This window comes from Triturus cristatus, chromosome 7, assembly GCF_964204655.1.
Source record: "Triturus cristatus chromosome 7, aTriCri1.1, whole genome shotgun sequence".
Lineage (NCBI taxonomy): Eukaryota > Metazoa > Chordata > Amphibia > Caudata > Salamandridae > Triturus > Triturus cristatus.
In genome coordinates this window covers 1681635117-1681649174 of record NC_140590.1, presented here as the reverse complement: position 1 = coordinate 1681649174, position 14058 = coordinate 1681635117, and the positions used below count along the sequence as shown (strand labels likewise).

At 40.8% G+C, this 14058-nt stretch overlaps 1 protein-coding gene across 1 annotated transcript in view; it reads right to left on the bottom strand.

The window, feature by feature from the left end:
• Window positions 1–1144: 1144 nt before the first annotated feature.
• The window catches only part of NOP2 (NOP2 nucleolar protein), a 125102-nt gene continuing 112188 nt past the window's right edge, over window positions 1145–14058 (bottom strand). Inside the window, exons 16-17 of the mRNA XM_085619813.1 lie at window positions 4202–4332; window positions 1145–2010 (exon numbers count right to left, since the gene is read on the bottom strand). Of these exons, the coding sequence (XP_085475939.1) occupies window positions 1682–2010; window positions 4202–4332 (460 nt within the window). The 3' untranslated portion in view covers window positions 1145–1681. The remainder of the gene's footprint in view (window positions 2011–4201; window positions 4333–14058) is intronic.

The following is a 14058-nucleotide window of genomic DNA, read 5'->3' as shown; positions in this document are numbered from 1 at the left end:
CTATCTAATGTGTTGTCATGGATTGTAGTTTGTGGTGTTATGTGCTGGTAAGTGATTTTGTGAGCAAGGTGGTGTTCAAAGATATGGCATGACTGTGCTGTTAGATGAATGCAAGAATAGAAGTCTCAATGAACGTCGTTTTTCCACAAGTCAGGTTGAGCATGTTGAGAGTTGCAGTATTTTGGAAACCTGGCTGAATCTCGCCATCTGCCTCCACTCTCTGTAACATACAGCATTTCTCTCTCTCTCTCAAAGTCGTTTAGTTGAGAACTGAATCACGACACTGAGAACGTTGTTGTCCAGCTAAACAGAGATTACCAATTTATGTTTTTTGCCTGAGGTGTCAGCACTGGTTCTTGTTTCTACATAACGACAAAGAGCATTCTATTCGTGCTAGACCAAGAAATGGAAAAAGCCTCAAATGCAGTTGTGTATTGTCGTCTTCAAGTATTTCAGTCCTGGCTCTTATCACCAAACACTGTTTCCTTTAAGCATTTTTTGCTCCGCCATAACCCACGCTACCGAGCCCAATGGTTGACAAAAGCAATTAGATGCTGGCATCAAATGAGTAGGCATCATGGGTCGCATTTCAATGACCCAGTGAGGCATGCGAGATAGGCCTACTGTTGAAATGGACTAACTTTTCCAAATAAAAGCAGATACAATTCGGAGCCTAGCCACTGGATGCGGGGTGTTCTGCACAGAATGTGAATCTAGAACAGATTCAAGTGACAAAAGCCCTTTTACCCTGATGAATCTACAAGTCTCTCACCCCTTGCCTATAATTCCACAAAGAAAATCGCATTCAGGGGCTATTCAACAAATGCTGATCTAGTTCCAGACAATCTCTGAGAGCAGGTTGAACATATCAGAAATACATCCTTTAAAAACTTGGAGATTGTTTCTACAGCTCCCAGAAACCTCCTCATATCCTGTGGTCTCATGATGGACATCAGACTTTGGCTCCTTGTCTAGCTCCCAAAACGCCATGCCTTTTACAGGTTCAGTGTTTCCTGGAGCATATCTGCCTTTGTATCAGGTACATATATGCCCCAGGCGACAAGAAGGTCTATGTACAGAGATCACAAGCAAGCAGTCTCAGTGTAGCAAAAGCTTCTCCATACAACAAACAGGACATGTAATGGGAAGGTGGAAAAAGCTTTATTCATTGGAGGGGGCTGAGAGGGAGCTGTACACAAGATGCGTCAGTCCCCCACTAGAATGCAGCATTGTCCATCTGGAAGAAGAACACTTGTCAGCGTATAATCAGGCGGATACGGTAAGACTGCTCCATCTGTAGAGTCAATTACCAAAGTGTTCCAATTAATTTGCTCTTCTCAGATACAGCAACCTGCAGTTGAGCTTGGATCCTGCCCCGGAAGAATATAAGGACATTGGAAGTCATTATCTTGTCTGTTGATTCACCAGGTTCTCATCTGGGCTATTTCAAATTCACAGAAGGTGAAGATAATACACCTTGTAGTAATAAAAACATAAGTACAATCAGTGGATATAAAAAAATATCCATGATGTCCAGTCTCAGGTAAATTCGGGTGATGTGAACAGCTAAAAATAATGGAAAAAGTCCTTTGGGGCGGTTCACCAAGAGCGTGCGAAACCCCAACAGTCCACAGACCGATATCCGCACACAATGGAGGTAGACCTTCAAGTAAAGAGTCCTCTACTTACTCTTAAACTTTTTGAATTTTCGTTTGCCTGACTTGCCTGCAGGGCTCTTATTTCGTTGTTTGCCAGCAAAACCATGGCTCTTGTTTCCCAGTTTGCCAGCCCTATTAGGGCCACCCTGATGCTTTTGAAAAGGTTTTTGTTTCTTCTTTAAGCTCTTCTGGGTTAGTCTTGTCTCCTTTCCCAGTGGCAGTGCTGGAAGCACCTCTTTGGTCGTTTTGTTGGCTTGACCTTTGGCCTTTGGTGTGGTCTGTTGCGTTGCTGGGGCTTCCGTCGTGGGCACAGCTGTAGATTCTGTAATGTCTTCCTCTGTGTTTTCACCATCTGAAAGGAAAAGTAGAGAGGGTTTGTGTAGGAAATGAAAAAAATAAACAAGAACCAAATGGATTTCCCAGTTATAGATTGGTGAAGATGCTGTGGACATGGACGCTTGTGCACCAGACTGGACCCTGGAGAGTGGGTCGGGAGTGAAGGATGTGGGCAATGGAGTGCAAACACCAACTGTGGGGTATTGAATAGGCAAGATGACTGAAAAGGGTTGTGTTGGAGCATCTATCGTGGGAGATGGAGTAGGAGCGATCACATTGGGCTAGGTAGTAGAGGCACTAGCTATGGAGGAATGAGTAGCAGCGCTGGTTGTCGAGAAAGAAGTTGAGGCACAGAGTGTAGTGAATTGAAGTAATGCAGAATAACCGGCAGTGGAGGTTTGAACAGTTGAATAGGGAGGAAGGGGTGTGTCTGAAGGATGGTAGCTAGCAGGATGTATAGAGGCACAGCCTGAGGGATGGCAATGTCAGTGAGCAGGGGTGTGGAATTTATTAAAATATCTACTTGTCCATGGGGCAGGTTGCTTCATAAATCTACTTGTCCTGTAACAAAATCCATTTGTCCCATTGGTGCCATGTTGTGCGGCGACAAATTATGGCAGCAATCTCATTATATAAGAGCTCTTATATAGCCTCTCTGATTATGCCAGGGCTCATACCATAGTAGTGTTTGAATACTAGCAATCCCTTTATGTTGCTACATTTCCGCAGATCTACATACTGGGACCGAAGGTAGTGGTAAACAATAGTTTAAGGGTTGGAATATCCTTTTGAGTCTGTGCGAGCCTACTAACTATTTTAAGGGTTTTCAACAACTCTTCTCTAATCTTTTCCAATACTGAGAAATGTTGGAAATTTACTCCTGACAATGGCAGAAGTAAACCTTCTTCCAGAAATGGGAAAAAAGTGGTTAGAGGGAAAATAAACTTGCAAACAGGTTTTCACATGAGCAAATCTACACATGCTTCTTTGCTCATGCTAAAATGCAGTTCACAAATATTTTCTAGGAGTACTATCTCTTGCCCTACTGCTGTAAGTTCTTTTGAATTCACGAAAGCCATATTGCTGCACTTAATGCAAGAACATATACCAAGGGTGCACCTTTGAGACTTTGTTTAATAATTGGGCCCCTAGTTTGGTCTGGCGTTAACCATGACTTTTTGTATTTATTAAAATTCTCTCTCTCTCGCTCTCTCTCTGTATCAGCTGGCTTTACAGTGAGTGACAGCATTCTGCTCTTTCACAAGGAACATATCGGCACACAAATTAGTTTTGTTCAGTGCCAGTAACTAATGTGGCAGTGTGTGCTTTTTTGAGAACAGAAACAATTTTTGCTTTTGCCAATGTTTGTTATAATGGTGAGGGTCCAGCAGCTCTCACATCAATAAGGTTTTACAAAAACCATGCCAATACAAGTCGCGCACTGCCAAAACTAAAAATCTGACCACCATTTCAGACCTATTGGCTTTGCCAATGCTTGTTTATTTTTAGGTTTCCCAAAATCTTATTGAAACTGGTTACACTGATTTTCTAATATGAATATTTTGGGGAAATACTAGCATGCATCAACACATTTTACTAAATGATGCTGCATAGAAATGGTACCTGAAATTTTACAGCAGTTTAGCAAAAAAAAAAGTTTCCAACTTTCATTTTTTAGTAACATTTTATATTGAAAGCAAAGAGTCAATAATCTTGCTTTCAAGCTTCTGCAAATATTTGCATCTAATCAGAGAGCATTCTGGGAGCATTATGCATAGCCTCATATTGCTAAACTTTGAAACCGTTTGTACACATTTTTATACTGGAACCACGGTCAGTAGTGCAGTCAGAACTTACATTTACTGAGAGCGCTCACACTAATAATAAAGGCTTTCAATTAATGAACCATAAATACAAGTTTGAACAGCATTAACATATGCACACAAATATTAACTTAACTGCAGGCAGTGCCCTTCCCTGATCCTTAATGGGGTACGGCAAACTGGCAGCCAAAGGGTTTGTGCTGCAGGGGGTTGGGCCTGCTTGTCCCAAGGACAAAATGCACATTTAAACCTGTTGCCTTTGACCCCAAACAATATGTCCTGGGCGTCGGGCTATAGGAATTCCACATCCCTGCAGTGAGGGATGGTATATGTGCTTTTACTGTTGTAGGAGAGAACTACCAAGAAACATCAAACAAATTGTACCCTTTGCTGGTTTCGGGATGGTGTTGGAGAACTTCTTGAATTTTGCAACGAAGAAGCCATCCATGTTGTGAGTGTGAGGATAAAACCTCCGTGTCAGCTTCAAGGACGGGTGGAACCGCCGCTCTCTAAACCTGGAATGAGAAAGAAAAATTAGCAAAACAAAAGTAGGGTAAGGAAAGGAAGAAAAAGCAACAGCAGACACAAATTGAGGAAACAGGGAGGAAAGAGAGCTAAGGACGAAGAGAGATCAAAAGCTCTGCATACAAAAGGTCTGAGAATAAGTATGAGCCAATAACGACAGGAGTGCAGAGTTGGAGCAGTGTAAGTGCCAAGAGTGTTTTAGTGGTGAATGGGATAGTGGAGTAACATGCATCCAATGGAGTTTATAGGAGCAAAGGTAACATAGCGGCAGTCACGACTCAGCATTAAAACCAATTAGTATTTTATTTAATAATTATACGCTGTATTTGAAGGGCTGGGTGACCGCAGACACGGAAAAGCTGAAAAAAATTGGGCAGCAGGAATCAGTGTATTGAAAAAGACACTTTGTATAATCACAAAGTGGCTTCAACGAGAGCAGATGGTGCTAAGGAAGTCCCTTCAGTGAACTGTCAATTTCAGTTTCAAAGCCCCAGGAAAAAACAGGGGACACCCTTTGCCAGCGGGAGGCGTGGCTGCTGAAAAAAGGAGCAATATTCTGTGGACAGTACCTGCATGTGTAAATTTAGGAAATGCTATTGGCATCGTAAAATTATGTAGCTGGTTTACAGCAACCGAGGTACAAGTGAAAATTTCACGAAAAACCAGACAAAGGCTTGTGATTGTTTTAAGGAAAGGGAACTAAGACCTATTTGAAGAAAGGAATTAACGTTGTCCTTCGATTAAAAAGGTATAAAAGAGTGGGTCACGGGAAGGACCCAAAATCATCCACGTTACCCGAGTGGGCATCAAGGCTTAGGAATAGAATTGCTTTGGAAATAATTATTTACTCTGTTAGGGGATAGATACAAGAAATTGGAGGTAATTTGGAAAAGACTGGAGTGCACTTTTAAGGTGATGACACCTGATCCAGCATTTCTAAGGACTTAAAAATCATTAAGATTAGTTTGGGACCCTTCAATGATGGTAAACTTTATAAAGTTTTACTGATAGGGAATTAACCTGTTTTTGACTTTCTATCATAATGCATACCTGCATTGTAATCTTTGTTATGGTGCCTGGTCTGAATATGTAGGTCGTTGAGGGCCACACGCTCCAATTACACGTTGAATGGCACATTTGTGATAATGAAATTTTCTTTTTTGGGAGTCAATATCACCTGATGTGAAGTGTTCTTAAACTGAACTCAATAAAATTGTTATGGAAATCTCAAAAGTGTGTAGCGAATCCACTTTGACAGCTGTTAAGGGCGACTTTTCTGGTGCTCACAGCAGCTGATCCCTAAGGGTCTAGTCAGAAACTCACAGTAAACCGGAGAACCTTAACAGTGTAAATGTTGTAAGACAGCACCATATGCATTTACAATGCGACATAGTAGACGGACTTCACTATAAGGAAACATGCACACAGTAAGGGAAGCATGTACTATTGACAACAGTAACCCAAAGGTATGCCAACAAAGATAGACAGCATAGCACTAGCACGGAGAGGAAGGCAACTGGACACCCTAGGCCAAGGAGAGGCACACTGGGTAAAAGAGAAGCACAGTGGGACAGGAAATGCAAACAGTGGTACAGACAGCGTGGACACCAAGTCAGGAAACAAAGGCACTCGAACAGTGAAGATATGAACACTAGAAAAGAGGCAAGTTCAAGGTGTCAAGTGCTATACATGTGGCGAATGACTATGCAAAGAACATGGCATGGAATACGTTGGTGCAGAGAACATGGCATGGATTACGTTGGCACAGAGAACACATTAACAATGGAGCAAGGTGGCAAAGACCAGGTAGGGAATATGCTTACTCTAGGACATGGAATAAATGAGTGCTGGGAAAATCTATTGTCAGTAAACCCACTGACAAGGGGAGAAGGAACACGACAATCACTGCACTATATAAATACTGTTCTCTCTTCCATCCAGCCGGGCAGTATAACATGCCTGGGACAGATATATACTTACACTGGAACTGGGAGCCAAGATCATTGGAATATTACTAATACAAGGCTAAAGTACGACAGATATCACAGACAGGAAGACATGATCATAGAGCCAGTGGGACAATCCCATGGGGACGGGAACATATACACAGTAGGAGAGGGAGATGTGCAGACAAGTATACTGTGACAGGGAAACACATACACGGAGAATGGAAATACATGGCAGAGAAAGTGAATTATCCAAAGCGGAGATGGGAAGACCAATTGAGACAGCAGGGCAGCGCCTGTTAACACAGGGAGGCTCACAATGATCTCCATAGGCTTTAGACAATATTGAAAGTGAGCAACTTCCTTAGACCACGAGGAAAATGAAAGACTTTTACAATCCTCTACATGGGATCCAACACCGTTTGTTTTACTATGAAGGTGTGGAAACTCCACAGCCGGGCAAGGCAGGAAGATCCCTTCTTAATCCACAGAAGGCAATTACAATGGAAGAGAAAAGTTTCCTTCATGGGATTAGGTTATCTGTGGATTCGCTATTTCCTGAACTATTAAGGTTAGCCAATAACCTATTAGCGCACCATTTACTGTTTATGAAACCTGTTGTAAACCAAAGCTTAGCACTGCCTCTCATCAATCAAGCAGTAATACCCCATATTGCCCTGTGCTGCTTTGCATCCTCCCTCAGTTACCATATTTGATAGTCTAGCAATGTACTTTCATGTTCCGAGAAGCAGTTTCGCTCAGATCTCCTAACATCCAAAGCTTTAATACAGCTTCTTCTCAGGTTAATCAATCCTAAATGTACAGTCCTCATGGAACGTTTTAGGGAGAATTATAAACCACAAACTCTTGACACAGGTGAAGACCACAACTGACCACTAAGGCATTGGTTTGATGCAGGGCCAAATGTCCTAAATTGGCGCTAGCAAAAAAGTTTGATTAGTTAAGAACTCATTGCTGACATCAGTGACTAACCGACGGTCAGGTGTACATGAAATTCAGCACGCCTGGAGGGATGGAAAGGGTAATATGAACACCTGTTATTTACAGCCTCTAGAAACAGCAAACACAACAATAATAAGTGTCCGCTAACTGAGAGATGTTTTTTTAATGTTTATCAAGGGTCTTTGGATCGCTGCTCTTGTGGGAAGTTGTGCATGTCAAGGAAGCAGCCATCACTACTAAGGATGAGCCTGGAGGACTGCTCTATGGCCCAGGTTTTAATCAAAGACCTTGGATTGAAAGGCTTTGCTTGTTCTAAGCTATCCTTTGGCGTAGAGCGTTTTCATCACTTAGTGCTACATGCGCAAAGGGTGACATGAATATTATGTCTTTTCTCCTGTTGGTATTCCTCTTTTTAAGTTCTATGTGCTAATCAAAAATGAATGTGTGTAAATTATTAGAATGCTCATTCAGTTTGTGTTATTCTGTTCCTTTTTGTTATGGATTTCTGAAGAATTTCTAGAAGGTTGACAACTGTGTCTCTTTTGTTGTTGTGTCTTAGAAGAACAGTCTTGCAGAATGAGAAGTAGTAAAAGGGCAACAGGCTACTCTGCTAATTGTAAATTCTGCAAGTTTTCCACAATTGTGAACTAATGCTATAAAAGCTGAGTGAAGGGTTAGATGGGAATATTCACACTAACGACAACAGGACAGGTCATGCAGAATCATATCACCGACTAACTGAAGGCTACAGGGAAGGGAGGCACTTAGCCTTCACTTGTGAACTTTTTGATATTCATTCCTGTTCACATTCCATACTGAGTCTCAACCTCATGTAAAATTAAAGAAAACATAACACTCTCTTATCTCCTTCTTCCCATAAACATGAAACGTCAATTCACACACCGACCTCCAGGGCACAAAGGTCTATCATTACCAGATAAATCATCGACTAGCATAACCACCACCAGCCCCCTTAGATAAAGAAATTCAAACAATAAAAATTCCCATCCCCTTCAACTAACAAATTTACATATAAATGCAGGTACTGGTTCCCATTGTGTATTAGTACTGGCCATCTGACCAGATCTAGTTTAGTATTAATACAATTTTGAATGTTAATATGTTTAGGTTGGTCTAATATCAGTACTGTATTCCAATGTCAATAGGATTATCTCCCATTCATTACTGGAAGGGCCCTTAAGGTTTCTCCTTCGCACGACTATAAGTGTTATCACTTCTCATCCATTTAATCACATCCCTTAACCACTTATCGGTGTTCGTGCCTTTCTAAAGTTCCACGCCATAGTTCTATTCCTTTTGGCTATGATCTACGCCAGATTACGGAACATACATGTCTTGTCGTGGGATTTGGATCACCTTTATTTGTTGTAGGAAACATTTTATTGGGATGAGCGGTACTTGTTGCTTACAGACTTCTTTAACAATGGTAAACTTGCCTCAAACATCCTTAAATGAGTGCAGTCCCATACCATATGTTAAAAGCTAGCACCTGTCCTCGAACACCTGAGGCAAATGTCTATAGCCCCGGGATACATTTTTGCGATCCTGCAAGGTGAGAGCTACACTTCATATATATAATTAATTTGAATGAATTTAAAAATTATTTTTCGTTTATCCTTCTTTGCTTATTTCAAGACAGTAGGCCAGGTTTTATCTCTAACCTGTGTGCCAGTTTTATTCTCCCAAGCTTGCTTGGCTCCAAATGTGCACGGTGGAATGTTAGCGACATTGAGGTGTACACTATAAAGACTGCAAGTCTGCAGTTCCCAAAACTGAGAACATACGCTAAAGAAGTATTCATCTCGGGTTCCTCTGATCACGTGGATCGGACCTCTTTTACCAGTACTACACGCGCTAGAAAGTGTTCCATAATCCTCTCTAATTGAGTCACAAGAGCTGTAAGTAACCTCCAAAGGTCTCACACTAGGTCTATCTCTGCCTCTGTCCACATTTTCTTATAATGTTTGGTTAATTCCCTAAATGTCGGTAGAACCCACAACTGTGTCGGGGGAGAATAAATCATTTACCATCCTAGGGATTGCTGGTATCTTTGGAAGCAGTGCCTGGATGCCAGAAATGCTCTTAGAGATGACCTGAGGAATTTTCGATGCCCACCTTCACTTAATGCCCTTATCTGTACAGCTGGTCTCGCACAAAAAGAACAGCAGGGCTTGCTATTATATTGAACACAAGCCTTATTTTTCTAACAGGTATGCTGCACTAGAATTAGCTTACTGCTTGGAAGTAGCTGAAAGTAACACCTGAAAGTCTGAGTTTATTAAATACAACTTAAATCTACATATATAGCAGTACTCATACATATATACCTTCCATGTACTTGTATATCTTTATATTTATTAATGTATTCCTAATTTAAAAATCGCAAATGCACGATATCTCACCCTATACCTCTCTCAATATATCCTCTCTGACTAATCCCAAACTCCATTCTACTACTATGATCCCCAAAATAACCCTTACTAGACTCTTCCTTCCTTTCATCATCTAAACTTTTTTACTATTCAGATCTCCCAAACAATATTTCTAAACCCTTCCCTCTGACTCTTCTCTCCCTCCCTCCCCTCTACTCACTTCAAACCTCTTCTTGCTACTACGATCTCCAAATAAACACTTTCTAGACCCTTCCCTCTTCTAGCAGATTCACATGTCCACCGCTCAAATTAATTTCATATTTCCCTATACTGATTCACCACTAATACTGTTTGAGTTCCGGAGTAGCATCCTATTTTCCGAAAATCGCTTTTACGCCTCAACAGGGGTACCAAGGGCTATATAAATGCAATTACAATTAGTTATCAAATTCACAGTACATGGGGTGCATACATCCAAACTCCCAATTGCTAACAGTAGTAAGAAATATGCTTAATGGCACACGATTTGCAATATGACCTCACTTGTTCACGAAGATCAGGGTTACCCAGGTATTCCATGGAAAGAATAGTCCCAGATAATAGAACTACCAAAACAGTATATAGTCATGAGTGTACAACTTGTAGGTACAAAGCTACAGTCAAAAGAGTACTTGTGGTTTCCTGGTCATTGCTGGGAGGGACAGGCCTGATGCAAGATTTTGCACGCTTCTACAGCTTTTAGGCTATTGACGCCTTACCCTTAATCATGTAGATTAGATTATGGTTCATCAAGATAGTCCCTCTGCTCTTCGTTGGCAACCTGGCTGAGGTTACTTGCAGTAGAGTACAATGCTATGTAAACAACTAATATAAGCAGGTCATGGCGGGGTGATGCTGGGGCAGGCAACACAATGGTAGAAAAAGCAACTAGGCTTTAAAATCTATTAAAAAAAATTAAGTAATGTAGTATCTAATTAGTATTCCACAGATAAGAGTTCAAATGCCGGATTAAACATAACATGATGCACAAACTGAATCTGAGCATGCAAGCAGTATCAGTATCAATTAATTCCCACATTTCCTGTCTGAAGTCTATAAGAGGGTGAGCGCACATTGCCTTACCATGTGGAATAACCATTCAACTGAGCTGGTTCATCCTAATTGGCGCAATCATTGTGGACTGTATTTGCTGCGCTATAATGTGAACATTTGCTACTGAAGGACTTCATTTAGGGCAAATTCAATACAACGGTGCAGAGGGTAAGCAAAATACAAAAGGTACAACATTCATTAGTAAGAGTTTAAGGCAAAACTAGAAGTGGGAGATAGGTAATACAATATGCATATGATGTTAATGAAACTAAAAGATCTGTGGAGACAGACTGGCGGTTTTGCAGAAAGATTGAGGCTAGGAAGAAGATATTAAGCAACGGACCATTAATCACATGTAAACAAGCCAAACCAAGGAGTGATAGAGTGCCATCAAGCCATTTTGTGAACACAAATGATAAAGATAACTGCCTTGGATCAAACATGATGGTTTCTGGAGTTGCACTAAATCCTATGCATAAAGATAATCGAAAGTAAGGAACTAAGATACTGGAAAAGACAATACCATTTTTTTTGTGTATTACATTGGAGAGCATGTGTGGTTTGCGTGTTGCAATGTCTGTGATTTATTGTAAATTGGTAGCATGAAATACCAATTGAAAAAATAATGAACATATACAGGCTATTAAGAAAAAATAATTTTCTTACCCAAATCAAAACATTATAATGATGTACATGAACGAGAATGTGACTGAAGTTTGTGGGGCTAGAAAAAGTTGAGATGGTGATTAGATTACTTAAACTGAGACTGAGAGAATCACATCTAACATTGCAAATGGACACCTTACAGCCCAACTGACATGTGGATGCTGGAGTGCATGTGCATTTGTAGCTTACGTTTATTTGCCCACAGAGGGAATCGTGGAAATAGCAGTAAAAGTGATTAAACTGGGCCGATTTAAAAGTTTAAGAAAAATTAAACATTGTGTTCTATGTCACAGACTACATGCTCTACAGCCAATGGGGTAGTATATTCCAACACAAGTGGTAGGCACGTTATTGATTAAGAAGGGAAAGAAAAGTAGGACTAAGGACTACATGATGAACTTCTGTGCGGCGAAACATGCTGGAGAAAACGTTTTGTGCACCATGAGAAAAGATTTTTACAGTTTTCTACGGCACTATGAATAAAAGAAACTAAGAAGTTAATCAGCATAGTGTGCCACTCGCTACTAGTTTGGGGGAAGACGCTCTGTGGGGGGGGGGGGGGGGTGTTGGAGTAGAGTCGGGGGTCTGAACTTTTGTTTTGGAATTATTATGAGGAGAACTAGCCCCAGGATCAACAGAGGCTGTGCACTGTCTTGTCTAGTTTACTGGTGAAAAAGCACAAGTCTGCGGTTATTTCCAAGTTAAAAACTTGTCTTCCAGGCATCTCTTCCAAACACAAGCTGGTATGGCAAACCGCCACAGCATGATCTGTGCCTTATTCGGATGTATGAGAAATATTTGTGAAATCCACTTCTGCTTTTCTCAAAAGTACATGGTTACCCAGAATGTTGAGTAATATCCTTTTAATGTTTCATTTTGGGGCGGGTCACCAATAGTTCTCGTTTTTCTCTCCCTCTACCAGAAGTTGAATTTTTATGATTAACTAACTTGAAAAAACTCCAACGTGGATACAGTGCAAATCATTCAGTACCTTGTTCTATACGTCCTTAGTGATGCCTTCTGGTAACCAGTGGGGTACCTCAGATAAATTAGGCACCATGAGTAGTGAAATCAAGGAAAAGGAAACTCTCGCATCAGGTCAACGTTAGAGAAAATCAACGCTAAGAAGGTATACAAGCCCAATAACCTAAAACGCTTTATCGGAGCAGTCTACCAGGGCCTTGAAATACACCAAGTGCCCTTCTTGCAATGGATCCACACAATGTTCAAATAAGGAGTATTTGAAGTAGTATGTAGAATGGCCAACAATGGAACATGACATTAAAATAAAAGGAAAGTCAACAGTCATTTTAACTGGGACACCTTTACCTGGGTCCTATTAGAACGCATCTTTCTACTGTAAATTGTGGAACGTTGCGTATGAGTGAAGAAAACATAGTAAATGGGATTCGAGGCACACACCTCTGCTTCACATTACCATTATATCTTACGCCAATATGCCATATGTTTTTAGATACAGTAGACTTCATATGAAGGCCCCTACCTTTGAGTAACACTACGTTGCACCATTTGTTGAAATCGAGAGCAAATGTGTCCCAGGTATTTTTGCATTGGTTATGTTTGAAGCTGTGACAGACAATTTCACGAAACCTCTGCAATGGTCACAGCTATTCTTGCTACAGAACAACTATACAAGTTAAATAACCAGCACTTGTGCACATGAAGTTTGTGCTTAAATAGAGATCTTTTTTGATGTTAGATCTTTGTTGAAAGGTTTTAGGCATCATGAAGTCCAAAGAGGGCACTTTCCTGGAATTCTTGATGAAGGCAAGTAGACCAAGTGAATGCAACAACTTTCGATTTTTGGTTCAATACAAGAAACTACTTTTAAGGCCAATCTTCTTTTCCGAGACGCGGGCATCTAGAAAGGTGAAGTCTTACCAAACAAAGGATGGTTTTGATATTTGGTCATAACAAAACTTCTCACGCTCTAGGAATGCCAACTTGTGGCAATAATATCTAAGATGCCTCATCAACTTTGAGGTAGGCTTCTGCAGTGGTGTCTGGGGAAGCTCCATTAACCCAAAAGTATCTACGCAATGCACAGCCAGGTTATGCTGTGAGCAGCCAACTTTCTTATAAGGTGGCTGTCAAGACAGTTGCAGTTGTTTCCATTCACTAGGCATCTTCATGTGTGTCAAAACACCATTCCACTGCAACACGAATATGTCTACTATAAACCCACGTTTATATGGAGCCTATTTCAGTTATGCAAACACCGCAACAGTGGAGCAGAAAAATCACTGAAGGCAAATATATTGTTTATCCCTCCTGGAGATCATTTGTTAAATCCTTTCCAGTAAGCCATTAAGGCCAACAAGCAATCTCTAATGAAAAGTGATGCAGAAAGCACTTATCTTTGACCCTTGTTTCCATAGTCATGAACTAAATAAAGAATCTCTTACACTTGGGAAGGGGGGGGGGGAATATCAAGTCTTGGTGGAAAGCCTCGTCTTTCTAAAAAGTCCTAGTTAGAAGCAGAAGGTATGAAATTAACATATTACAAGACTTCAAGAGCCACGCCTTTCAGAAACTGTGCCTCATTGGACATTCAGAAATGTCATTACTTCTTTCTTCCAGATGTAGAACATGGCGATTGTGTTGTCTGTCCAGATTAATATAGGCGATTTTATGG